The sequence below is a fragment of the Anopheles stephensi genome, chromosome 3 (assembly GCF_013141755.1).
Source record: "Anopheles stephensi strain Indian chromosome 3, UCI_ANSTEP_V1.0, whole genome shotgun sequence".
In the NCBI taxonomy this organism is placed as follows: Eukaryota; Metazoa; Arthropoda; class Insecta; order Diptera; family Culicidae; genus Anopheles; species Anopheles stephensi.
The window spans coordinates 7,095,686-7,122,336 of record NC_050203.1 but is presented as its reverse complement, the minus strand read 5'-3'; the positions used below and the strand labels follow the sequence as shown (position 1 = coordinate 7,122,336).

Genomic DNA, 26,651 nt, shown 5'->3' with positions numbered 1-26,651 from the left:
TTGCTTCGCGAAAGGACATTTTCTGCTTCCGTTTGTTGCGTGGCCAGCTGCTGGAAGATGTATAATTGCGGTGGCAGCAAGTCCAAGATGAGGTCGAGTGGCCCACTGGCAAACGGTAAGCACCGTGCGAACCTTGAGCACGTCGCCCACCATTAGGCCTAGTTACGCGGGGCGGTACCAGTGCAGTGCTACTGCCCTGCCTCGAACGGGCAGCTCAATTGGCAATACAGGCGTGTTGCCTTATGTAGGATTAAGGGCATTCGTTGCTATCAGATCAGCTGCACGCTCTGATGTCACACAAGGGGCACAGAAGTGAACTATTGAAAAGCTAAGTGAGGCAGCAAAAGGAATGATACCCGTGGGAGGATATCTGGTTGTAAAATATGCACACCACACACGCGCTTGCCTTGAACATGAGCAGGTCAGGCTGAGGGGTTTTGCGAACAGGGATTGACGATTCCGCCCAAAAAAGGTCTTACGCTGATAACTATCGACATGGATACAGCTTTGATTGCACATGCAAATCTGCCGCCGCAGGAATTCATTGGTTGATTAATTTTAATGCGCCCTGCCAAACGCAACGCCAGAAATTGCAATCACGTGTACGGGTGAGGATTCGTTAAATTGCATTTTTCGAACGGCCCTTTTATGCCGTGCATGCTTCCCGATAGCCCGGAAACGAGCATCTTCTCGTCGTGCTCTGGAATGGATGAGATTTATTCAATTACTTTTTTGCGATCCAACTCTCTCGCTTCTTCGCTACGACGAGGCGCGTACCCGCTGGTGTGCCGTGTTTCGTCTTTGCCGAGCGTCGAGTGTGTCGAAGCCGCGAGTTGAGAGGCAATAGTAATAACGCTCGACTCACGCGACTGGTGGTCGTTGCCTGTGTCGTTGTTGTCGTCGACGGTGTCGCTCGTTGCGACACAGAATGTTTTGAACGGATCAGTTCTGTTCGAGACGTTCGATCGGAAGCTTCCTGACACGCTGGCCCCGGTGTTGCGTACATCGGGAATTTGAAAACTTCGCGTCCGGTGACGCGTTCCGTGAGCGAATGAAGTGAAGTTGCGTTGCTGTGCAGTGAGATATTTGAGCTATAACGGAGGATCTTAATAGGAACAGAAAGTTGGTTGAAAGGTGGAAGGCTTTCGCTTGTGATGGTTTGCCAATTTATTTGGCATTTAGTGAATTATTTCGGTTGACAATCGTCGAGGACCACACCGATGCTCCGTCATACGTGTCCGGGCGAGTGCTTTATTTGGCGAACGTGCAGCCCCGACTTAGCGAGTAGCAGTGAGTCACGTTTTGCGATCGTTTAATGAAGTGAGCTGTCGATCGAACGCACCGCCGGATCAGGAAGATATTTTAGTGTACAGTCGAAAGTGTGCATAAATATCTGTTTGTTTGTGAGTGTCGCTTAAAATGGCGAACGTGCATCATCACCATCATCACCATCAGCACGCGAATCATCGCCACCGTCCGTTCTGTGGCGTTGATCGGCAGCTGAAGAAAATCGAGGAAATATTTAACCAAAATCAGAAGGAAAATGAGGTGAAAATTATTGAATCGCGCACTAGTCGGTCGTGCAGTGTGCACGGGAGCCATCGGCGTGGTTCGGTGTGTTCGGTGAAACGGCGTGATTCTATAGCCAGCTCGATCGGCGATCTGTCCACGGTTGGGGCGGGAAAGCGACCCTCCTACGGTTCGATCTATAACGTAGGCCGGGAGGCGGAAATGGCTGCCCGGCGCAGAAGCCGACTAGGCAATCGCAACTCGATCGCCAACTTTGGTGATCTTCAGCAGCAGTATGCGATCACGACCAGCAGTCCGGCGGCGAGGAAGAGTTTGTCCGGGTTTGCTGATCCGAGGCGCAGGGATAGTATGCCGGTGCTGAACACGATAAAACCACTGTCCAACAGACCGTTGGAACATCCGGCCGATTTCCCGTCGATGTTGCGTGCTACCTCCGTGTCCACGATGGACCTTCGTCGGAAGCCCTCGATTGGTGGTGGAGGTGGGGCTGGAGTTTCGCGCCGATCGAGCATGAACAGTAAACGCAACAGTCTGCATCTGGATGACAGTTTGGCGACGATGAAATTGCACTCGATCCTGAAAAAAGCGGCCTCACCTTCGAAGGACAGTGAGGATAGTGGTGAGCACGAGCTGTGTGACATGACCAAGCGCCTATCGTTCGATTCGGGCATCTCGAAACCGTCGCTCGGTTTGGGCCTGCCCAGCCACAATGGTCACAATCGACGCAACTCAAACGATTCCAGCTACAGCTCATTCTCCCGACGCATCTCGATCGATTCGCTGGACGCCAGCCGTCGGTACTCGAGGCGACTCTCGGACGCATCATCGCTGTTCGGTGAGGAGGACGCTGCTAGCAGTGGCAGCGGCGGTACGAGCGATATCGATCGCATCAAGGTGCTGAACAGTAGTTTCGCGAACAGCTTCGACGATGCTGTCAACCATGAGGTAATTCATTAGAATAATACCATACTTGGCCACACGGACATTGGCGAATATGTGCACGCGATCGCGCAATTACTATTAAAATAATTCATCGCCGTGAATCGCTGGGCACCCACATGGCCGTGGCCGGATGACGAAAAACAACAACCCGGATCAACGGTGTGCGTATGTGCAAATATGATCCGATCGAATCGTCCGCCCAACCGTTGTGGATTTGCTGGGCGTGGAGCACAATAAATGGCGATTTTGCATTTTCGTGTACTGACAGGCTTATTCTGACAGCCGCCGTAGTCCGGATTAGGGTGTCTTTCCAGAGCTTCGTTCCGCATCGGATCGGATCAGATCGGATCATAAAACGGTTCCTTTCATGGTGGCTGCTGTAGTGACTCTTGATCTGCAAGGGTTTTGTGTTTTCGCTTGTCTTGCATAACTTCAGCCTCTCATCTCATCTCATAGTTGGGTCTTAGCTATTTCTTCACCCATGGAGAAGCTCCAGAAGATGATCTTGCTGACGAATGGCGCCAGTTGCATCCCGTACAACGAGCTGCAATTGTGCGCCAGGTTAGTACAAGGAAACGCTGCTCATTGTATGCGTTAGTCCTTCACGGCGGTCTACCGCTCGGCCGCCGACCGTGAAGGTCAGCCAAGATCGCGATCCGGTAATGAACCGGTGAAAGCCACAGTAATTAACCTCCGGCGCAAAAATCAGTGACAAAATAGCATCGTAACGATCATGTTTGATCGTTTTATTACGATCGTTGGTTGGTGGTAAAAGTGCGCCTCGTTATTGCTGCACACCCGAAGGTGTAATTGACGGTAGAAAGGGTAAGGCTCTCCTTGACGCAACACGAGGCCCCCGGTGAGAGCTTTCGTCCGAAGAAGCGTACGGGGTCGTTCGGCTAGATTGACGTCGAAGAATCAATTCGATAGTTCTTCCGCGCGCAGAGGGTCCAGTGGCGGGGGCAGCAGCAGATTGATTGGTTCCGCCATCACGACGACGATGTGTGGTGGTGGTTGTGGCGCCAGATGCGTGGGATAATGTTATGGGTTTTTATTCTTGTTGGAACCGCGGAGCAACACGATCGTTGCAATTTAACGTTTCGGGGTTCCTGTTTACCTTGCCTATGGTTTGCCTTGTGTGTAAATTGTTTTTGTAAATATCGCTTCTCTTTCAAGAAGTCGGCTTAGACGAGGAAGTTCTGAAAGTTTGACGAGAAGGTTCTTGTTGCTTTATGCTGAATCACCCATGTCAAACAAGATGATCAGATAGCTCTGTGCTATAGCCCTATTGTGTACGTGTTTTGACGATTGGCAGCAGCTGATCTCAAAGGCTGTCATTCTAACAGGCTACCGATTGGAGGTGATCGAAAGAGGAGCATCAACTACTCAGAGGACCGGACGCTCTTCAGAAATTCAAATGCTCATGTAGGTGTAGATCGTTCAGCTGATTTTCGATACATGAGGCGATGGAAGAGTGGGTAAATGTCGTTTTCAAAGTATCACAGTATTACTATGATTAAAGGCCGTTCCCGCAAAGTGGTTCCAGCAGCAGCAGCAGCAGCAGCTGGGTGGTTGTTTGCGATGACGATGGAAGATAAGAATGCAAATTGGTATGGTTGTACCGGTCCTGTTATGCCACCCGCAAGCTCTCCAATCACAACTACATGTAGGAATATTAGTACCCGGTGTGTAATACAACACTTCCTCCGATCATTTCTTATGCACCCTCCGGACAATGGGTGAGAACGTGACCGGTGTACTAAAGAGCCGTGGTGCTGTCAGAAGGGGAAGATCTCTCAACTTACCTGGCGGTTTCATTTGATCATGGGTATGAATTATACGTTACAGAGCGATCAACTTACCTGAGCTGCTTTGCTGTACAGCAAGATCATTTACTGCCTCGCTGCAACTAGCTAATTCTAAGTGATTCTGGACCGTGGCGAATGAATCATCTCCTCCCTGGTCTCGGATATTATGAAACCGAACGCCATTCCTTTTCCATGACTGTTTTTGGCAACGCGTCAAACACGCTTGCTGCGAGTTCATTGAACATGTGCTTTGTTTTGAAACTTATTTGCCCAAAGACACACTCCCCTCAGGAAAGCGTTCGTTTACGCAAGCCGGGGCTTGGTTCACCCACACGCGCCAAAATTGCGCTTGACGACTCACTGTCCAGCTTGACTCGTCATTGACTCAAAGATGACGTTCCCTTACACGGGTTTGAGTTGAACGGATCAAAGTCCCGGACAGGACGATGATGATGGATACGAGCACGGATGGATGGATAAAGCGCTGAAGGATAGTGATGCCCTCCTAAAAAGAGAGCGAGAGCACATTAGGTGGTAAAGAGCAAAATCTTGTTGCTGCCTGAGGACCTCCGGATAGGGGGGGGGGGACCTTACCGTTTGGTCAGGATGGCGCTGACTTAAGTTGAAGATCCCATTTCGTTGACCTATTAACGGCGTCAGCCCCATCACCATGTACGACGATTTCACGCTACGCGGTCTCGCCCAGTCTATTGTCGAGTGGCAAGTGTGTATCGCGAGGAACCTTAGAAAGGAGAGTAGATGTTGGCCAGCCGAGCCGAAAATGGTGTGGCAAAATATTGTGATTTTATGTGAGCGTGTGATGCTGGTGCTGCCGAATGTTTGGCCTTCTCACACACTGCCACGGGGGGCGACGCGCGTTGTAAGCTGGTGTAACGACGGTTTGATGGAACTGGTTCGGAGTCGGCGGCTATGGGTTTGGTGATCGTTTCACGAGACTTCGAGTGTCCGGGGTGTCTTGATAATCCGCAGAACGTTTGCTAGTTCTTGCCTTGTATGGTAAACGGTTTCACGCGGATGTGGACTAACGCTGTCGTCGGCCAAACCTTGTCCGCGTGTTAGAACTTTAACGTTAGATACAGATGACGCGGGTCATTAAAATCTCAGCGAGAAACACACACACACACAGAGTTCGGTGGCGTCTTGTCGTAAAGCAATTCGCGACCGTTTGACGTGCAGTTGAGAAATGTTTTATCACACGCGCGCTCTGCTGGAGGTTATCCACGGGTAGCTCAATTAAAACGGAACCAAGCATTTTAATATGGGCGTATGGTAAACAGCAGAAACTGTCCTGGTTTTTGTTTTCTTGATTACCGGTTGGGCTTTATGAGGTTTTATTTGATGATCTTGCCAAAGCATTAACCAGGTGGAGGAGTCTGTTTTAGGAAACGCAGACGTCAATATTTAACGCTTCAACGGATAATAGACGTCGTCAGTGGCAAGTTCCAGCTGCAGGTGTGAAATTTAACATGTGACGCTGGTTTGCACGCTGACGCTCCTCGTTGTAGTTGGGTCAAATATGGCGCGGATATGGTGACGCTATTTAGTGAGGTTGGTTTAATGGTTTTTTTTACATCGATCAACGTTGAGCTTTATCGATAGAGAAGAATCATGGCATTTGCATACCAACACGCGCAACACAAATCACTTCCATGAACATTGATCAAGATTGGTGTGTTGTTTTGTAGAAAACCAGGCGACAAATTCGATGTTCGATCGTTGTTGATAAATTGCTGGCCAAGGTTTCTTACTACATCGTCCCAACTCTACAATGTATTCTGATTGCTCAACTCTACCCATATACGGGTCCACGGGTTCCAGCTCGGAATACATGTCAACGACATCTCCCGTGTGTCCTCCGTCAGAAACATGTCACCAAACGTCACCAAACCTGGGCTGGCATATGTCTTGACTTGACCAGTGCGTCTGCGATAGAAATCGTGTCAATTCGTCGACGTTTACTGTCGGTTTTGCTCATCGGTTCCATATTCGTGCCTCGAGCAGGAATTTCCAGCTCCAGGATGATCATCTTGCCGCCGAAAGCGTACCAACGGTCAGAAGGAATTCATTAAAAATCCGTTTGCACTACACACGGTACTAAAACGTCGGATCGTGCGCGGAATGCAGACTTCTTCGTAGTCAACCGTTAGGGAAGGGCCAAACCCGAGGGAACTGAATGTATCGCAGCTTCACGCTCGCGGTATTTTGAATAATCGTCCACCCACGATCATGCAGAATGCAGAAGAGCGAACAAACAGATCCCGAGAGGGCGGCGTTGTTGTTACATATGGAAGAGGGGGGCCATTATTGTTTGGGTTGACAGCGAGCGAACCCCCACGTTCGTACGCGAACTCATGTAAAATTAATTAGTGCACAAGTAAGTGGCGGCAAAATCGGTGCGCAGTAAGCCAACGTCGTCCGGTGTCCGTCCACCCCACCGGTGAACCCGTAAGTTGTGTTGAACAAGCGAAGCTCATGTTCATTTTAAAGGCTTGCACTAAACTGGGAATTATGGATGAGATTTATTACTACGTTGAAGCACTCAAATGAGAAGAGGACTTTTATTTAAAAACAAAATGAATTGATTGTATTTTGCAGCTCCTTTCTAGGGCTTGCTACAAATAGTGTGTGTCGCGCAACATGAGTGACGTGTTGCGTTGGCTCTCACCGTGACAGTTTCATGCGATTTGTGAGGCGCGGTGCTTGTATGGAAGATACTATACAAGTTGCATGCAATCTTCCAAAGCCCGTTCCAGGGTTGTAGCTTTGGATCCGTTTGGTTACCATCTTTTTTCACAATTTTGAAGTTGGCTGCCATTGGACAAACGATGCAATTTATATAATCCTCCGCCCTGATTAAATAAAACTAATGATGGTCCTTTTAATTTTGCTGTCCGCGACAGACACAGCGAGCGAGACGCAGAGCGAAAAAAAAGGAGGATTGATTTGAGTGACTTTTTCGTGTATAATGATTTCGGCCCAAAATTCACACAAAAGAGCATTATGCATTTGCTCCAGTTGGGAGGTTTTGTTTTGTGTTCGGGGTTTTGGGGCATTTATCTAACACATGTTTCACCATCATCCTAACTTTTCGGGGTGTGATTTAATCCGATCTGCCTTAGCTCATTTACGCATCCCGCCATCGCCATCGCCCTACCGAACCAGAACAGATAATACGTTAACGAGAGCTAATTAGCAATAGCCCGCTAAATTCCTCCCGAATGGATCCACAAATCCAACCGCTCTGTAAGCGCTCTTCCAACGACAGCAACGCCCGCATTAATACGCAGCTTATTTCGACGATTGTTTTAACTTTCCCCCCGAAAAACTGCAGCATGATGGTGTGGTACCCTCTAATTTGCCTAGCCTGATGGGATCGCCCGGAAAAAAGGGCCCCACACGTGTGTGCGCGCTCGCAACAGGTCAAACGCAGGTTGACGCTTTTATTAGCTTTTCGGTTGCGACATAATTCTCGACAAAATTTGTCACGGCCAGTTAGCAGGAAACAAAACAGCCATCGACACCGGATGTAACAAAACCGCCCCTGTTGCCGCAAGAGGGCAGCTGAAGCTCATAAAGCGAAGTTGGCTAATAAAGCGTTCGTGTCACAGAAAGGGCTAGCAGGAGCTAACGTTCGGATCATAAACTCTCTTGTCTCAACCTAAGCCTCCGCCGTTTCGTAACAGACTTACGAAAAGAAAACTTTTGTCCAAAGGAAAATGATGGAGGAAAAGATGAAGATGAGGTTTTGGTGAAGATGAGTGAAAAACAAAGTCCCTTTTGGGGGAGAGAAAAGTGGGACTGGAGGGTGATATAATACCAGAAAGGTTTTGGTGGGCGTAGTACGCAGAAAAATGGTGGCTCGATGGAAAAAGCCTCCACCGAGCCGAAAGATCCGTTGATCGCACCTTCACACCCATTGCTGATCATCGTCGTTCGTGGCGGAGGTGGTGTTTCTTTCGCTAGGTCTCGCTTTAACGAGGAAAGTTGGCCATCAACGATCGGCGGCACATCACACACGTGAGAGGGCTGAGAGAGGGTGACTTAGAGGGTAGGCCGGGGGGGTTAGCAAATAATTTGACAATCATACTTTTTGACACCTAGTTATCCAAGCGAGCGTGATACGTTTATTTTGGGGCCTCGCTTTCGTGTGGTTTTCTTCATCGGGTGGCCTGCCGAGTGCTGTGAGCAGTTAGCAAACAAAGAGGCGAGTGGCCTATTACCTCACACACACAGTATGTGTGTGGGCATTTAATTTACGTGATCTACTGTTCCATTAATTTCGATTTCGTTACACTCCACCTACGGAAGGGAAGCAACAATCGGCTAATGTTTGTTTTTCTTTCCTCAATTTTTATTTGCAGGTAAGCAAAAGCGAGGGATTCTGTCGTCGTCTAAATAGTTAAAGTTGCTCAAGCAAGTGGCTGTACAAGGTTAGTACGATCGTGGCACAGTTGGGCTTTACACTGAATGAAGAAGGCCATGTTAGCCACCAACATCAACAACGCAAACGGAATCGAAGAACGTACCAGGTGGTTAACATAATCAGCAAGAAAAAAAGGTTGGGCGAAGGAATAGAAATTAACCAACCCATGGTTATGGCTCGTGCGATTTTCCTTGCCCGCAAAAAAAAATTTCAAACGGCAACAACGGGTGGAACACGTGCAACCAAACTCCTTCAATAGGTGCACGATCATTAAAACACCCTCTGGGGCACGGTAAATTCCTGCACAGTACCACTAAGAATTCTATGCTCATCAACAGCGCCCACCCGCCCAACATATTAACCCTTCTACACCGTGAACCTCGGGGGTTTTTCTTTCTTCCTCTACTACTTTGCTGGGTTTTCTATCGGAGAAGACAACACCAAAAAAACCCAGAACGAAGCAAAACGGAGCATTCCAACGGGGGAGCTACTTAGTTACTGTACTTAAGGAATTACCTTCTCCAAACACGTCGGTAGTTATTCGATTTATGAAATTACCGAACCAAACATTCCGAAAGCGGGAACGCGTGTAGTTTTTTGTTCGTTGTTCGGTGTGTGCGTTGCGTTTTCTGGATCAGAATGATTGCATCATTACAGACAGACACAGCAAAGCCTTCCCTTTACGCGGGATTATTAGAAAGAAAAGGTGAAACGTGGAGAAAAGCAAAGAAAAAAACTAAATCAGCGGGAGAAAAACGATGCGTTTCCACGCGGGGCCATGTGCGGTTCACATGTTCCAAACAACCTTTGCAACCGAGTGCGGTTGATATGCCGGTTTGCCTTTCATTTTCCCGCCGAAAAAGAAGCCCCAGCCGGTGTGTGTGTGAGTGTGGAATAGATTCGTTATTAATTTCCATACGAAGCCGCATGGCAGGGGTGTATCGATTTGATTTTAAAATTAATATATGAACCTGGTGATGAGCTTATGGAAGTATGATCAGCGGCTAACAAAGCGCAATACCACTCGAACACTCGAAGCAGAAACACCGACAGACGTTGAGCCGATCGCGATGATAATCTAATTTAAATTTTACAATTTGTAGGCGCCAAGGCTTTTTTTCTTGGCTGGGGTTCAGACGATTGAGCGTCGGACAGAGGGACCGGCCCGGCCTGTGGTGAATGGAAAAGAACCAGTGAAAGCTACTTACTTTGCCCGATTCGCTACTGCTGCTGCAGGTTGTTGCCATCGTCAGATTTCGGAATGTGATTCGGATCACGATCACGATGTTTCCTAATGCTTGCGTACAACACCCAGCAACGAAAAACAAGCAGCCAGTAACAATTATGACAGATGTGAAGCTTTGGCTGATTTTTTTGTTGGTTGGTTGGTTAATTGAGGGAGATTCACCCTCAATTAGGCGTAATTACTCTGGGGGGAACATGGTTTGCAATTTGGACAGGACAGGTTGATGACGGATTGATAAAGTGGACAAGACGATCACTATCCGCTCAACCAAAAGGGTCATCCACTAGCTGGCGATCCATATCTAATGTGTCTCACACTGAGTAAAGCGCTGGAACAATCAAAAAACCACCCATCCCCCCGATGGTGACAAAATGGCGGTACGGTTCGGTTTCGGGTCCGGAATGCGCAAGCCGGTGGATTGTTCTCACGCCGGGAGGTTTTGGTGAGAGGAATTATTTTCATTACCACAGTGCTGTCGGGTGGTTGGGAAAGTGACAATCAGAGAGGGAGAGAGAGATAGGGAGATGGTTAGCCTTCAAACCTCCACTGTGAAAATGAGATTTTTCGTCAACGATGACAATTTTACTTAACATCCGCTGAGTAGAAAAACCCCCAAAACCGAAAACGGCACTGCGAAGGACAGTTTTGGGATGACATAAGAAGCCTCATCAATCCAACTTTTGGTCGAGCGGATCATATTGCAACACGAAACCACAATTTATCAAACGACTCGTAGTTCGTTTCGGGAAAGCGTTTTTCTTCTTTGTTGTAAACCACGCCGCGACTGTGCGAATATGATTTATGAGAAGGAGAAGACCAAGGGGAGAAAAACGATGAAGCAGAAAATCGCGGCCTCTGAAGCAACTTGAAGATAAATCCCAAAAATCGGAAAATCCGATTAGCACGGAGATAGACAGGCTAACCCAGGGTCACCAAGACAAGGCAACCAACACCAACAAAAAGGGAAAGTGAAACGAGATAATTGTGGCAAATTTTTATCAACACTAAACGCCACCAGCAAACGCTCCCGAACAACCTTCGAGGGGGGGGTAGTTTTTGGGGGAGACAAAACCAAAAAGAAGCTATTACTTTGGGGGAGGAAAAAAAAGAAGCGAGAACTAATCTACACCGAACTCGCTTTATCTAAGCGGTTCATCTTATCTGCTTTTTCGCACATTTACGATGGGAAGCAGCAGTGGATGGGAGAAATCTACCACCACCCACCACTCTCTTCGGTTGGTTGGCAGTGGAATTGGGCATTGTTTCTTCACTGATTTCCCATCACAATCCCACTCCCCAGATAGGGGTTGTCGATTTCAGTTCGGAAAATGGCCTCCGATGAATGTTCCCTGGCGAAGAAGCAGATACCGGCACCATGCCCGTGCGATGAGGTTGATGATGCAACGTCAATGTCACCGTAAGGGAAAATGATTTATGGCATCTTTTGGTGGAAAGCTCACGGTGTGTGAGTGTGTGTGTGCGAATTTTTCCACCACTCATCATCCTTCGGGCTGAGGGCGGTTTGCTATTGACACAGTGGCGCACAGTAACGAACCGAGAATTAAAGTTAAGCAGCACGCATTGTTCGGGGTGAGAACGGTTTATGTTTTTTGCCTCGCACCATCGTAAAGCAATTAGACAAATTGCAGCAACCACAGCCCTGCCCCGCCATGTGTGCGTGTGTGACATTGAGGCGCCACGAGCAGTTACAGTTTGGAAACGGTTTCCGTCCATTGGTTTAACAGGAAAGATGCTTTTACAATGGTAAAACTCGTATCTAGTTTACCAGATCAAGGATGAATAGTTGTTTTGGTGTGTGTGTGTGAAAAGAGCCCAATTTTGGTGTCAAATTATTGAGCGCAACTAGTGTTGAAAGGCTAATCGGTTGGGTAAGCCTAGTTCTGGTTTGATGCGATAATTAGTGGTGGAGGACACTTCATTTGAGGTAGGGAAAATATATTTTTTAAATCAATTAAATGTGGCAGAACGAGTAGTAAATTGTTGATGCATTTTAGAAGCGCAGTTAATGCGCATCAAGGGTGAATGCTACGATCAAAATCATTTCGGGGCTGGCAAATGTCTTTATTCGTGTTACGATCGTGCCGCCAAAACTTTCACGCCAGCGATCGTGAAGATATAATAGTCATAAAAAAAATACGCCAGGCGGACAGATCAATCAATCATCATGGTCACGTTCAGCAATTGCCGCGTGCGTACGGAAATGAAAACCACAACCTGATCGTTTGCCTGCTGGAAGGAAATATCTTAATCATTTTACGGCCCTCTCAGGTTCAGTTTTATGCGCTGTTTTTTTTTCCTAACATACGTAGCCGTTGTCTGTCCCCCCATTCCATTAGGATGATCTATTTCTTCATGTTCGATGGTTAATGGTTTGGTAAAAGAACACCGGCGAGAAGTAGCGGCAAGCAAGCGGTGTACAAATGCGTTACAATGCTTCGGGACACACGGGCGATGTTGGTGCAAAATGTTGTCGGGCCGATTACCACTATTATAGCAATGTTGTGCCGCCGGGGGCACATTAGTGTCACAACGCCCCGAATGCCGACGTTGTGTCAGCATCAGACACGCCTCTGTTTTTTCGCTTAAGAGGTACCCTCTTAAGAGAGAAAGTGTCTCCACAGCTAGCTTCACCAGGAAGAGGTGGGAAAAGGTCAAAGAATTTTGATGAAGCCGCCATATCATGTCCGAAATGGATAATAAAGCTTAGATATTGCACGATCCGCCGACCGATTGTGTGCCTGGTCGCGCGAATATAATTCCGCGTGAATAAATGACCTTACACGACACCATAATTTCATCCCCGTGCAACGGTGACTTGGCGAGGGTTCGTCGCTTGTGCTAGCGCCACTAGCACGCAAGTCTTTTGTTTTGTCATGTTTGTTGTGTCGCATTGCGCATCGGGGGGATTTTTCAGCGAAGCATTTTCCGAGTGAAAGCGAACATTTTCACGTTCCAAACGATGCTGATGCATCTTGCCCCGAGGGGCGATAGAGCAGGTGTCTGAGAGACGAAATTTTAGCTTTTTGTCTCATGCTTTTTTCCATTGCCATGAGTTGTGAGTGGCGGTAGCGTTCAGGTTGGCTAGGTAGACCGATCTAATTTGGTGCTGGTTCCACAACCCTCTGCCCCTCCCAAACCACCCACCGGGACGTTTTGTTGTCTATTTAACCCGTACCGGTTGGTAGCATTCCTTCGCTCACCGCGCCGGTTGGTGGTGGCAGCGGCATTGTCTAATTTCGAAGGGAAGAGATTATTCATCTTTTTTAATTGACTTTTCCATTGGAAAATGACGTGAAAAATGCTGGCTGTGGTTGTGCTTGAATGTGTACCGAACATGGGGAGGGGGGGGGGGGGGAGGCGAACAAGCTTGTTTTGGTGTGTTTGAATGTAAAAATTCAATTTTTATTGTGGCTCGTGGAGTTGGATTTTTTTTTCGAGAAAGAAAAGCGTTTTCTTCTTTTGGTAAATCTTTTCGCCTCACTGGTTGCGACAAATAAAAACACCCAAACCCACACACACACTTCATTTGGAATGTGCAGTAGCCTTTTTTGAGTCGGGAATTGGCAGATCCATAACCATAATACGATCAAGCAACCGCAAACACCAAGATTACCCCTTCGGAACGTTTTTCTTTCTCATCGATCGTATGTGTGTGTGTGTGTGGTTGAAAAAGGAATTTTCTTTTCAAATGGTGTGGTGGTTAGTGTTTTCTCTCTTAATTTTAGGTTTTATTTCTCTGACCTCGATCGAAATCGGCGATTGGCTTTAGCTCTCTTGGGGTTAGTTCTATGCTTGGCATAGAACTCGGTATGCCCAGAACCCTTGCGGCGCTTGGTTTGCTTATTTATAAACAGTTTAATTGCACAACACAGCCAATCGATCGTTATCTCGATTATCAGCTGTGTGGCGAAGGATCGATAAACAACCGTTCGCGTTGAACATCAGAACGTTCGCATAATCGTTTACCCGATCCGAACAGAGTACCGGCCAGAAGCAGCCATTTTTTCCTCACTTTGTTTGTATTTCCACACGATGAAAGCGTTATTGAATTTCGCTTACGCATGATGATGGGTTTTACTTCAAGGTAGTTTTACATTGCATAATGCTGCTCATCGATCGATCGAGCCAGCCAGTCAGCGATCGCGATGATACCGTCTGCTGCATTTGCTGCATCTGACCAGTTTTTTTTTATCACGCATTTTCACACACATTTTCCAAGTGTGTTTTCCTTCTGCTTCCTACCACTCATCGACAACAGGCAAACAAATCGCTTAACAAAACGCGTCTAGGGTTGGTTTGTGTGTATGTTCAACGAGCCACAAGTGGCTTTCCTTTGTCGATGCCTTTTTTTCCTTTGTTGAGTTCGGATCAACTCAAAATGCATATCATAAAAGTTATCAAAAAAAAAAAAAGCCGGGGAACCCTTAGTAAAGCGGGTGGTCTTCGGAACCACTCAAAGGGGTCCGGTTTCGATTGCAAATTTTTCGGTGCACTTCGAAAGTGAACGAAACTGAAAATTTCGTTATTACATCTCACGATACGGTGGAGCAAAAAAAGGCTGCTGATGATACAACCACCGGTAACGGTTTCTTCCGGTTACTGAAGCTCTCCCGCTTCATTTAAATACACCCGCCGGCGTTGAGAGCGAGAAAGAAATGAAGAATAGCCTGGCTGGAAAACGACTGCGCTTCCATCACTGGCTCGGGGGAAACAGCAACATCATTTGCATATTTTATCGGTTTGTAGCGCAATAATTTGAGTACACGCATGTTGCGTTGTTATGTGTGTGTGTGTGTTTGTGTCCCCCACAAGGCAAGACAGGCACGCACTGCGTAAAGCAAGGCATCGGATTTCTATCCGAGATCGATCCTAATTTCTCATGCGAGTGTCGGGGCCGCGCTGGATTAAATATTAAATTACCTCGTTTCGATTTGACCGTTTTTTATCCTCCTAGCTCTCCTTTCTCCATGTGTGCGTTTGCATGTTGCATGAAAATAATTAATTAAGTTAAAAAAAAACTGCAACTAATCCTATTGTTCAGCTCATTCTGCTCATTATGCTATCGGTCCTTTTGCCTGCTGCGTTGTTTTCTGCGTGTTTGTGTGTCTGTCGCTGTAATTTGTATCACTTTTTTTAGCTTCACTCTCTGCCTCGATCTACGATCACGAGAGTAGAGTGAACAAGTTCGCAGCAGAAATATTCGTAGAATCATCTCTGCAGGTATAATTATTGCGTGATTTTGAGTAGTTCCATCTGCGAGAGACCAGACCGGTGAGCGCAGCATTAAAAGAAAAGAGTTCATTGAGGCAAAATCGGAACATATTATGTATGCTTCATTCTGCGTTCGGCCCCCGTACAGCCGAGAGTATTCGGTTTAGAAAGTGATACAGATTTTTTAAAAGCAAGCGGTAATCAGATTGCAAACGAGCGAACGGACCGCGGAGAAGCTGGTGCTGATGGGGAGTACTTTCGCTCGGGAGGGAATTATTGGATAACGTTAGCACGGCGAGTGCTGGATTGAGTGCCATATGGCTTTGGGGGAAGTAGAGACTCATCGATTGTGGTTGAGAATCAACGCGAAATATTATTGAAGATCATCCCTTACTCATACTTGGAAGTGTCGATCCATCTGCTCTAGATGGCAGAGATGGCAAGAGTCTTCATAATTTAAAAAAAATATGCGGCTTGAGATTGAGTGTGATGTGTTAAACTTGTTATATGAGCTGAAAACCACTCTAACTACACAAGTTCCAGCATCATCACTGCGTCACCTAGAGTAAAGAACTTTCTATTTTTTCCACCCAACATCAACAAACCGGAATTCTGAAGTGCGTGAAAGTAGAATGAAAAGTAAAATTTCCCCTCATAATTGAGTCCAATAAAAGGTAATGCGGTCCACATTGTTGGGCCCACAACACGCCGACGAATAGAAACCGAGTTCTAAACAGTTGAATGGAACTGTGAACCGCGATCCAGCTGGATCATTGCCATCAACTGAGAATGCGAGAACACAAACAGAGAACCACGGAGAGCCATTTCCGCTTTCCATCGCTTTCCGCGAGAGGAGGGAAAATTGGCAGACCCCTAAAGAGATCAAGTTTGCAGTTGCCCCGAGAGCCACAGCAGCAGCTTAGCAGATGCTCGGCTAATCATTACAGCCAAACTATCCCCCCCCCTCGGCAAACCTGTTGGAGAAACGATCGCCCAGATGATGATACCATTATTGTGCCGCGTATGGCGAAAAACAGAAAAACTCCACCCCGAACACGGCGAGCTTGTGCGTTGGGCATGTATGGCCTCCGTCGGCTCGTGGCTTGTTTGATTTCGTTTTTCAGCGAGCGAGCAGGTTCAGAAAGCACGGGGTGGAAAGAAAGAGAGAGAGAGCGAGAGAGAGAGAGAGAGGGGGTGAAGAGGTGGAAAAATCAAGTCCACACCACTGTTTTCCACCCTCCTGGCACACCCCCTGTGGGGTTGACTGTGGCACAAACAGTGGAGAGGTTCGCGTTCCAGCGCTAGCGGTCGGGATCATTCGTTGCTCAGTTTTCAGCTAGCTCTCACGCGTATCGGACGGCTTTTTTTCGTGGAGGGTGCCCCTCGGGTGTTACAATACAAGGCGGGCGTGTGCGCGTGTTTCCCGAGAGATAGTGTGGTTTGTGGTCCAGTGCACATATAAGCGCGCGTGTGTGTTAGTTGAAGTCCCGTTTGGGAACAATTTCCCAATCTTTATCTTAAGAATTGATTTCACTGTACGTTGCTCCTTTTAAAAGTTGAAGTCACTTTTTGGGGGTGCCCACAACAAGCAAAAAAATGGATGTGTGAGAATGTGCCGCCCCTACTTCAGCGTGTGGTTCAAAGTGGCCCAAATTACCATAGCACAAGAATGGTGTAAATTGCGATCTCCTTTAGAGAGAGATGTTGCGTGATCGTGTGAAGTCGAAGTGAGGAGTGGTTCGGTGAAGTGCCGATCTTCAAGCGCACAACAGGTTGCCTTGCGAGTATCGATTATGTGCGTGTGTGCATTATGATGGGAAGAATATCGGTAGCAAAGCGCAACAAGAACAAGATTTCTGGTGAAAGGTGGAATAAACACGGAACAACAACAACGACGGCTGGCAAGCCTCGCAAGAAGTAGTAGCAATCAGCAGCAGCAGGGTTGAAGGAAGCCAACGCCTCTATTAGTCGGCAACAAGAAGTAACGAAGAACTTCCTGAACGCACCACCACCGATCAGAAGGCTGAAGAGTTCCCGGGCGTGAAGCAATCGATCGATCGCAATTCTGTATCACGATCGATCACGGCCGAGAGCTGATCAGACGGGTTTGCGTAGGAGAGAGTCGGGCATCAGTTCTGCAAGCTCGAACAAAACATATTATATCTGTGCCAATCTGTTCTTCAACGGGAAATTCTTCCTGCGCGCACCCTTCTCCGGACCACTGCAAGAAAAAAAAAATCCGACCACGAAACAGGTTGGCGTGGCGTGCCGTTGTGCCCAGCAATAACTGTTCGTCAAGCCAACAGCCATTGATTATGGTTTGCAAGATATGGTCGCCAGCGTCTCGGATGTGTGTGTGTACTCCGATCTTGATCGTATCAGCCGCTTCTTGAATGGGAAACACCTTCCCACTTGAAGATCACTTTGTTTGGATTAATTCTTCACCCCTCAAGGTTTTCCTGGAAGGTTGCCCCGAGAAGTTGCCTGCCTTGCAAGAATGAGGTCTTCCTCTGTATCTTCCCCCTCCCCCATTGCACACACTTCTCGTTGGATCTCGTCTATGCAGCTAGCGGCTGTAGAAGAAGTAGCACAAGCACGCCGTGACGTTACAGTTACATCGCCGCTGTTCCGTTTTTCGCCGTTTGCTAGCGCGCGCTCGTTCCTGCTGGTTGCTTTTTCCACACACACACACACACACATCGATCCCCCCAGACTCTGGGGCTTGATCGAGGCTGATCGGTGAGGCGAGCTGCTTCCCACCAGGTTCCGGTACTAGTTAGTGTTGCTGCCGGTGTTGCATACCGAAGGCGCAAGTGGTAAAGAAAAGCAAGACTTGGCGAGGAGGAACACAACCCTCCCGTACAGGTTTGATGAGCGCCGCAAAACCTCTCTATCTCACTCATCCTCATGGAAAGTCCCTTCGAAGAGCTCGCAGCAAATGATCATGGTCACCCTCGGTCGCAACTCGGTGGTGTATTAGTTTATGTTTTATATTTTTATAACGCACCTTACCCCAAAAGGCCCCCCAAAACGGGTGAGAGGCATTTTGGAAGAAATTGGAAATTCCTGCATTCGTTACAACACGACGGCACGCGGTGGCTGTCGTCCTCGTTTTTTTTTTTTTCGTGTCTTCGTTACTTCTTGCTGTGGTTGGTCACGCCGTCGAAAATTAGTCGAGTCGCTGTGTGATGTTCATTATATTCAGCTTACCTCAAGCGGGCGGATAGACAAGCGGGAGTGCGTCATCGTAAATCACGCTCGAAAGCGAACAGACCACCACACCAAACGAAGACCTCCACCCCATACACGGGTTTTCCAATGGGGAGGAACATCGTGCGTGCTTTTGCGTTGGGAAAATCGCGTTGCAAATGATAAGATAAGAAGCTCATGTGAGCACAAGTGTCTGTGTGAGCGCGTGTGGTGTAAGTGAAGCAGAGTTGCCACAGTTTTATTTGCTGAAGAAATCAATGAGAAATGTGAAGATGTTTGCGAAATGTTGACGGAAAACTCCCTCCCGCCGCTTGTTAGTGGGTCAATCGCGGTATGTGGATTTATGATCGTACAATTTTTAAGTGCTTTTGAAGAGGTGAACGACGTGAAGGAAGGCGATCAGAAGTTTTACAACCCCCTTTTTTTAAAGCTTGAGAGGAAACTTAACTGGAGCAAACGTACCGAGTGAAGTTGATCGTGACCATGTTTAAATTGATTGTCTTCATGGGATATCTTTCCTTCCTTTTCCCTAGTGATTGATTCGGTTTTAGTTTTGTGTACTCGCATTGAAGCAAAATTTAGAGTGAACAACAATTTTATCACCCCAACAAAAAAAATGGCGACCGATTTTGGTGCATTTTAATCGAGTGTCTGTCGCGCGTGTGCGTCTACGAAGTAGTGATTGCGCGGTAATCGAGAATTTAGTGTGTGAGTTTTGTTTTTCTTCCCCGAAAAAGCAAACCACATCCGGCCGCTCACCGGGCGAAAGTGAACGATCTTTCGCTTCAGACGGTTCGAGGAGCTTGGTCCCTGTTTGCGGGTTTTCCCCCCCCCCGAAGATGGTGCTGACGGCGGCCACAACCACGTCGTCGGCATCGGCCGTCGTACCCGCCCCGATGACACGCTACGATCGAGCCCTTCCGGTGAACGCCATGACGGAGAAGCGTTACTCCGATCGGCGGTTGCGTCCCTGGCCACCAACGTACAACTACGGCATACCGGGCGGCGGTGGTGGTGGTGGAGGAAGTGGTGGCGGACCCGGTGCCAGCGGATCTACCATGCTGTCCATGACCAGTGGTAAATCGCGCTGGATGTCCGCCGGACTGTCCGATCTGGGTATGCGAGGAGGCGGTGGCGGTGTTGGTAGTTCCGCCGGAAGCATCTACGGTGGCAGTGTTGGTGGTGGACAGCCCCGCTACCTGTACGCACCGCCCGGTGCCCTCAAGCGGCAGAACAGTGACTTCTTCCTGAACGTCAAGTCGTCGTCGTTGGCCGCATCGTCCGGGGCGGGTTACGACTACAACAACAACAGCAACAACAGCAGCAACTACGTGGTGAACAACATTGCCGCACGGAAGGTGAAAAACATCGCCGGCATGACGGCGATCGTCGACAGTGATAGCAACATGGAGGTTGTACGACGGATGAGGTATAGAAGCGGAGGAAGGTGGGAGGTGGACGATTCGCACCATTGGAAATCGATTGGATGTATGGAAGGAAAACGGAAGGAAGTAGAGGGCCCTCAGGGCGGGTGGGACGAGTAGGTGTCCTCCGGGTTGGAAGTTGGGAAATCTGAAACAGCCCTCGGGACGCGTCGGTGTGTGGTTTCGATCAAAGTGGAAATTATGTTTCCCCTTTACATCTGTTTTCGTTGTCAGTGGCTTTGGTTAATGCGCTTTTCCTGTGGTCTTTGGGAAGCTCGATAGAGCGTGATCAGTGATTGAACAGCAATTAGTCGAGCGCATTGGTGTTGATTTTTCTTCGGTCGGCAACTTTGTGTGGAGTTGTCGAAAGGTTTACGTCGTGTTGGACATGATGTATTGAGTCATTTGCAGCATTACCGAGCATTGTTGCGTCAATTTGATTTGAAGTATCTAAAGCCACGCGGCGAGTCACCAATCAAGGTTTAAAATCCAGGTTCATTATGAGGATTGAAACAATATTTGGTCGAAAATTATCCAACCAATTAGATTTTTCAGTTTAGCATTTCGCAAGAGTACAATAATACGCAGCAAAGGTCGGAATATGATCCTTGTTGTTCCAAATACAGAACTCAGTGTCCTGAGACGCCCAGAAGTTTGAGAAATAGGAAGAATTTGAGAAGCGAGTTTGAATTTGAAGGTGATAGCCAACCTGAGTTTAACTGCTAGAAGTCCAATCCAATAGCTTACCAAGGAGAAGGAGAAAAGAGAAAAATAATAGACCGACTAAGAAAGCTACCAACGTAGATCAAAAGTCCCAAAGTTACCAGGAAAGTCCCATCAAATCCTGACGAGTTACGGATCGCAAGGAAAATGAACTTTAAAGATTACAAATTTTATGTTCAAACAGTGCATCAAATTGTTCATATGGAATTTCCTTTTTTTACTTATTAACACTTGAATCAATTTGGACATTGTTTGAAAAGCTTGTCAAGACGCAGTCATGGTGGTGAAAAGGAGGATTCATTTCACTTTCCTGTGCATCGTGTCCGAGGTGAATTCTCCGCACGTTCCTTCAAGCGTGAAGCAACCCATCCATCAAACTGGACAGAGGTATTCTTAATTTACGAATTTTGACAGCCTGACTGATCCGGCTTGCAGTGGTTCGGAACGGTCAGCAATGAAATCCTCACCGGCCGAAACACTTTCACGATCACATCCGACGCACAGGTTCGCGAATACTGGATTGTGTTTAGGAGTGCGCACCCTCGTGACTTGGGATTGATTAGACCTGGTGCTCCGTTTTTGATGCATGAAAATTCAACTCAGACGTAAGACTGCACGTGTGTTTGCGTCTGGACGTAAGCTGATTCGTTGCAGTTGAAGCCAAAAATTCACCTTACTTTCACCCCGGTTTCGCATCGTCAAAATACCGGCTGATCGCATCACCTTCAATGTGGTTTAAAGTTGTGACAGGTTTGATTGCTGACGACCGCGAGAAGAGCAACACAAAAAATTGGATTGAAGCGCTAGTGGTCGAACTGAAGCTAGCAAGGTCTAGTGGCGATCATGCGAGACGGAAAAGCTCGTGATCAGGTTCGAGAAAAAAAAACGGTAATGGAATTTCTTTCTGGCTACCCACCCAAGGGAACGGATGTAGATTTGCAGCTACTTGCAGACCATTTTGATTGGGACACAACAGGCGCATGTCAGGCTGCAACGGGATCGTGTTGTGGCCATTAGTAACGAGAGAGAGAGAGACTAATGACTGGTCTAGTGGTCACTGTGCATAATGCAAAACACATCGAGCGGCTGTGGAGTACCCGAGGGACACAATTCAATCGATTTATCTTCCGGGGGCAGGAGTTTTTTCTGGCCCCTCGGTTCGTGTGTATGGCGTCATCGATGTGGCTTTGGCCACCTGTAACCACCTGCGAGATGGCAATTAAACACATTCCCAACCGGTACGAATCCGTTGCCGAAGAATGCGGGTCACTCGAAGCGTTTAGCTGACGTTGGATGATACTTTTTTTTTCTATCGGTAATTTGTGTTTCCGTTAGACAGTTCTGGTTGCCGTTTTGTGCCACATGATGTGCCAATTGCATTCCGGTTAGTTAATCTCTTTTCCGCAGCAGTTGGGTTACCGGATGATTAACGATCGAAAACACCACCAGCTCGCCGGTGATACCGATTTTAGTACGTTTTGGCACACTTTTGCATCAGCCAGAAGACCTCGTGCACTAAAACTGTCATGTCGGAGGCGGTTGGTAACTATTTCACGGCTGGGTAGGCCCACGGTGCCGGACCAGCATCAAGGTTAAGTTTATGTTTTGCATCACGTTCGCCTACATTACGCTGAGGGTTGCACTTGGAACCTTCAAAACGGGCTTTGGCGTCAAAAAGGCGGCCAGAGAAAAGCGAAGCGATGAAAAACCGGTCCAGTTGGATTTGATATGTTCGGCGGTGCAAGTTCGCCAGAAGGTAGAATGTCACAGCTAATGCACGATCGAGCGCTCAAAATAGGGCAAAAGGAAAGTGTAGTACGTGCCAATATTGAAAGCAAACCCTGGCTTTGAGGGCAGAAAGAGGATGTTTTGATGAAAGATTTTGTCCAATTAAAATGTTCAATTAATTGTCGTTAGAGAAGGGGCGATCCAGCTGAATAATTCATAAGCGCCTTAATTTAGGCAATGTGTCATAAACTGTCAGCAACCGTTCTCGATAGCGCTGGATTGTGGCACGAGAATGATTAATTAGTTTGTTACTTTCTCAAAGGAGTTTTTTCCTTTTTTTTGTTGTAGAGATTCTTCTTTTTTCTTCTGGTCTCTTTGTGAGTGTGAAATTTAAGCCCCACAAAAGAGAGTCAAGCGCTCGCTGGTGGAACTGGTTGACAGATGACAAAATGCTTTTAAAATTGAGACACAATGTAATTTGCTGTTGCGAAACACAAGACGCCAACGGGTGTTTAACTAATCGTTGGAACCGTTTTGCATGTTTGCCATCCTTCCCATTCGGTTCGGAATGTCGTGCGTGCTAATCGTGCGTTAAATTATTTCGCCATTTCGTTGGCCCGGTTTCGAGGGTTCCGAGGTTTGCTAGCGCTCAGTTCCTTCCTATTCCTTCCATACCATAATGACAGGTCGATTAACACGCGCGCGCCTGGCGTAGAAAAGAGGCGTCCCTCTAATGTGCGTGACTGACTTTTGTTGTTTTGCCTGAATTTTAAAAACTCGTCGCTGTTTTTTTCGTCCACTTTTTAAACGTCGGTTCGAACGGAACGGTACTGTGTGCCCTGCAGGCGGCATTCGACCACGCAACAGAACAATTACCTACAGCAGCGGTTGCAAAAGCAACAATCACAGTACCAGCAGCATCACCAGCAGCAGCAGCAACATCACCAGCATCAGCACCATCACCAGCAGCAGCACCATCAACATCAGCAGCAGCAGCAGCAGCAGTTCTTCAACGTCAGTGCCTCGACCCGATCCCGCTCGAAGTCGATGGAAGATTTCGGCTCGAGCGGGTTCATCATCGAGAACAGCTACAAGTATCGTACAAAGAATGTGCTGACCGCCACCACGACGACGACTGCCGGCGGTGGCGGCGGGATTTCCGGTGCGTCCCCGCACGGCAGCCATCTCAAGTCCTCGCAGCAGCTGAACAATAGCAGTGTAAATAGTAACAATCTGTCGCTGGCCGGTGGCAGCAGTCGCGTGGTGAGCCCCAACCAATCAACCTCCTCGGCACCGCTGCAGCAGCACCAGCACCAGCAGCAGCAGCAGCACGCGAACGGCAAACGAGCCCTCCGCCATTACAACAACAACTTCGGCAACAATCTCAACGGTGGCCATAGCTACGACAACCAGCATCTGACGCACGGGAAGAAGCTGCTGTCCCTGAAGAACCATCGCTCGGTGGACAATCTGCTCGACAACGTCGACATCAACTACAGCCAGTACTATCAGGTACCCGCAGGCGCCAAGTCGGCCGTGTGTCTGTGACAAATTCTTCCTTTTCTGTTCCTTCTTCCTTCTTCAACCACCACCGTCCATTCACCGGAAGTAACGGATGTAGCAAAACCGAAATTAACTTTCCGGTTCGGTGCACCGCCATTGTGGCTACGCGTGTGTGTATGTGATTTATTAGTCCACACACAGACACTCACAACCGGGGGCACAATTCGCGACGCTGGTGAAAATATACATCAACAACAATCCGCTAAGTTAATTAAAATCTTCCAACCACCGCCCTTCCCTCGCGGCGATCTTCTTGTGGCTGGCAAGTTGATTGATTCCGATGGCGTTTCCTCTTCTGACACATATGGCACAAAACCGGTAAAACACCTTCTTTCGCCGGGCGCTCGGCGAATTGTCGTCGAATGTGTGCTGTGGCCGCAGCGTCATATGCTGCTCTCCTTTTGGCTTGGCTTTGAGGAGTTTTTGTTTCTTCTTTGTGGCCGCAAAAACCCGTTGCATTTTTCTGGGCTAGCCTGTGAGAAGGTGTGTGTGTGTGTGTGTGTGTATATGTCCGGGATTCCTGCACCTTACACAGCGAGCTCTTGGCGCTTTTTTGTTTTGTTGGTCAGATCTTTATGCCCAATTTCCTTCCCAGTTTTTCGTTGGTGATGGCGGGGGAAAGAATTTACCGCGGGGAGAACCAATTTCTGACCGGTCCGAATTAACGAGCGAGACCCTTTTTCTGGCCTTCCAGTAGGGGCCAGTGCGTTGTTCTTCCGGGCGTTTACGGTGAATAGAACCGGAAGGAATTCGATTAAACACGCGTGTGCGGGGGGTTCGGTTTTGAAAGAGGAAAATGCCCTCCGATGGTGAGACATTCCTTTGGGAGGGTGCTGTGTATCGCTCTCTCTCTCTCTCTCTCTTTCTCTCGATCGAATGGTTGAATTTTCTTGTATGTATATCCCCCTTTGGACCATGGAAAGTGCTTTGGGATGTTTTAGTTGGGCTAGGAAATTCTTTTTTCAATTTCTTGCGCGTTTTTGGTTTAAGCAACGGAGGCACGCATTCCGTGGAGGCCTTTGGTTTGGTGTTATAAACCCCATTTAATATACTCGGTGAGATCGCTGCTGAGGTGTGAGTTTCCAGTTCCGAGTCTGACCGATTGTTTTCGGTATTAGGGAACCGAATCTGGTACTAAGTGGATGGGACCAACTAGTCCAAAAAGAGAGAGAAAGAGAGAGAGGGACGGGCAGCAGCTCGGTTTATTATAGCTAGTGTGCTATAGTGGCGTTTGAAATTAGGCCTTTTTATATTGGTCTGCTTTCCTGTCGTTGTTGTTGCCGGACGACGCATCCGGCATTCTCATAAGGCCACTCGTGTGATTTTCTTCATTTCCTTCCTTCGGTGTGTAGTGGATTTATTAGTTTGTTGCTTTTTTTCTCACTGGATCACTTCAAAACAAACAAAATTTGTGCCACCAGCTTCGTGATGCGAAGAAGCGCTTTCTGTGTCATCGTTTTAGGGCTTGGGATGACGCACCGACTCACACCGATAGAGGCTGCCGGCCGACCGACGGTACTGTATAGTTCGAGTGCCGAGCAATTTAACGCCGTCCGTTCATTAATTTGACAAATTGCAAAACAGGGGGTTTCCCTTTGCTGGGAAACTTGTTTTGAAATCGAATTCACTGCCGGGTCACAACAACGGGTCACTAGCGAGGCCTCTTCTAACTTTTTGGAGGGCTTTTCTGGGACCTAATCTCTATCTAAAAGCGATTAAGCGCTCTGCTGGAATTATACATTTTTGCATGCAAATTGCTGCCATTTAAGCCTATCGCAACCGGAAGAATGAGTGAGCGAACTCGCGGCCGATAATCGTTGACTTCGTTTCGATTTTAAAGCATTTCCTGTGGCCAAACTTGCCCTTTTTTAAAGCGATTTGCATTGAGAGTATAAAAGGAAAATTCAATTTTTTCCATTGGGCTTGGCCACACAAAAGAAAAAATCAAATCAAGGTAAATTGTGGGGTTAAAAAAATGAGTTTTGTTCATTATCCACCTGAACCTGACCATTTCTGCACAATGGTAAACCGACCAACTGATTGCCAAACGAAAGCAGGATGGAAGTTGTCGGGAGGGGTCAAGACACACATACGTATGGGAACATATGTGTTAAATTTGAAGAAAAAGTTATAACTATTTCCTTTACGAACCACAGGCTGGAGCGACCAGTGAAGCAGCCTCATTAGGCTGAAATGGCTGAAGACATAAAAAAGTGAAACTCACCACATAAAGTTTCGATCGTAACCGCGCTTCTGACTCACCGGTTGCAAATTCATCGCTCTCCCCCCTCCCCCCCCCCCCCCCCAAAACAAACCCCAAACATCCGGTCAGTTAAATTAACCATCCATCACGCCATGCCAAACTCACCGTCTCTTGGTGCCATTAGAATTATGGTAATGTCTTTATGATGGCGCCTAACCGATTCGGCGTCGTTATCGGCCGGTTTACATCGGTTTGCAATTTAATGTACCGTTCCATCTTGAGCAGTAGCAGCAGCAGCACTTGTGATGGGCATTGTCATCGGGATACGATCAGTGTATGGTAATTTGGTCACTTGTTGGTCACCCTTTTGGTGAGGTGTATTAGAGCATGGCGGGCAGTGAGCCTTCTCCTCCGGTCAGCAAGTTTCACTTTTTCTGCATCAAAAGTAATGTCTCTTGGTGGTTGGTTCAAGGGCCCGGCCCGGAGGCCCTTACAGTAAGCGATCAACCATTAAACGAGTGTCCATCGATCGTACCACTCGCTAATGAAGTTATGCGGAGCAGACCACCCATCGAGCTTTAATGAAGTCAGTGAGAGA

General features: G+C 47.7%; 1 protein-coding gene across 6 annotated transcripts in view; it reads left to right on the top strand.

Annotated features, from left to right (window-relative positions):
* The window catches only part of LOC118510439 (WD repeat-containing protein 47), a 61,248-nt gene that overhangs the window by 23,144 nt on the left and 11,453 nt on the right, over window positions 1-26,651 (top strand). Inside the window, exons 1-2 of one of the 6 annotated variants that reach the window (XM_036052231.1) lie at window positions 18,459-19,841; window positions 23,133-23,799. The exons of 4 other annotated variants lie outside the window; for them this stretch is intronic. In XM_036052231.1, coding sequence (XP_035908124.1) covers window positions 19,252-19,841; window positions 23,133-23,799 — 1,257 coding nt within the window. In that variant the 5' untranslated portion in view covers window positions 18,459-19,251. Of the gene's footprint in view, window positions 1-868; window positions 2,476-18,458; window positions 19,842-23,132; window positions 23,800-26,651 lie in introns of those variants that run through there. One more of the 6 variants, XM_036052232.1, reaches the window with a different exon arrangement.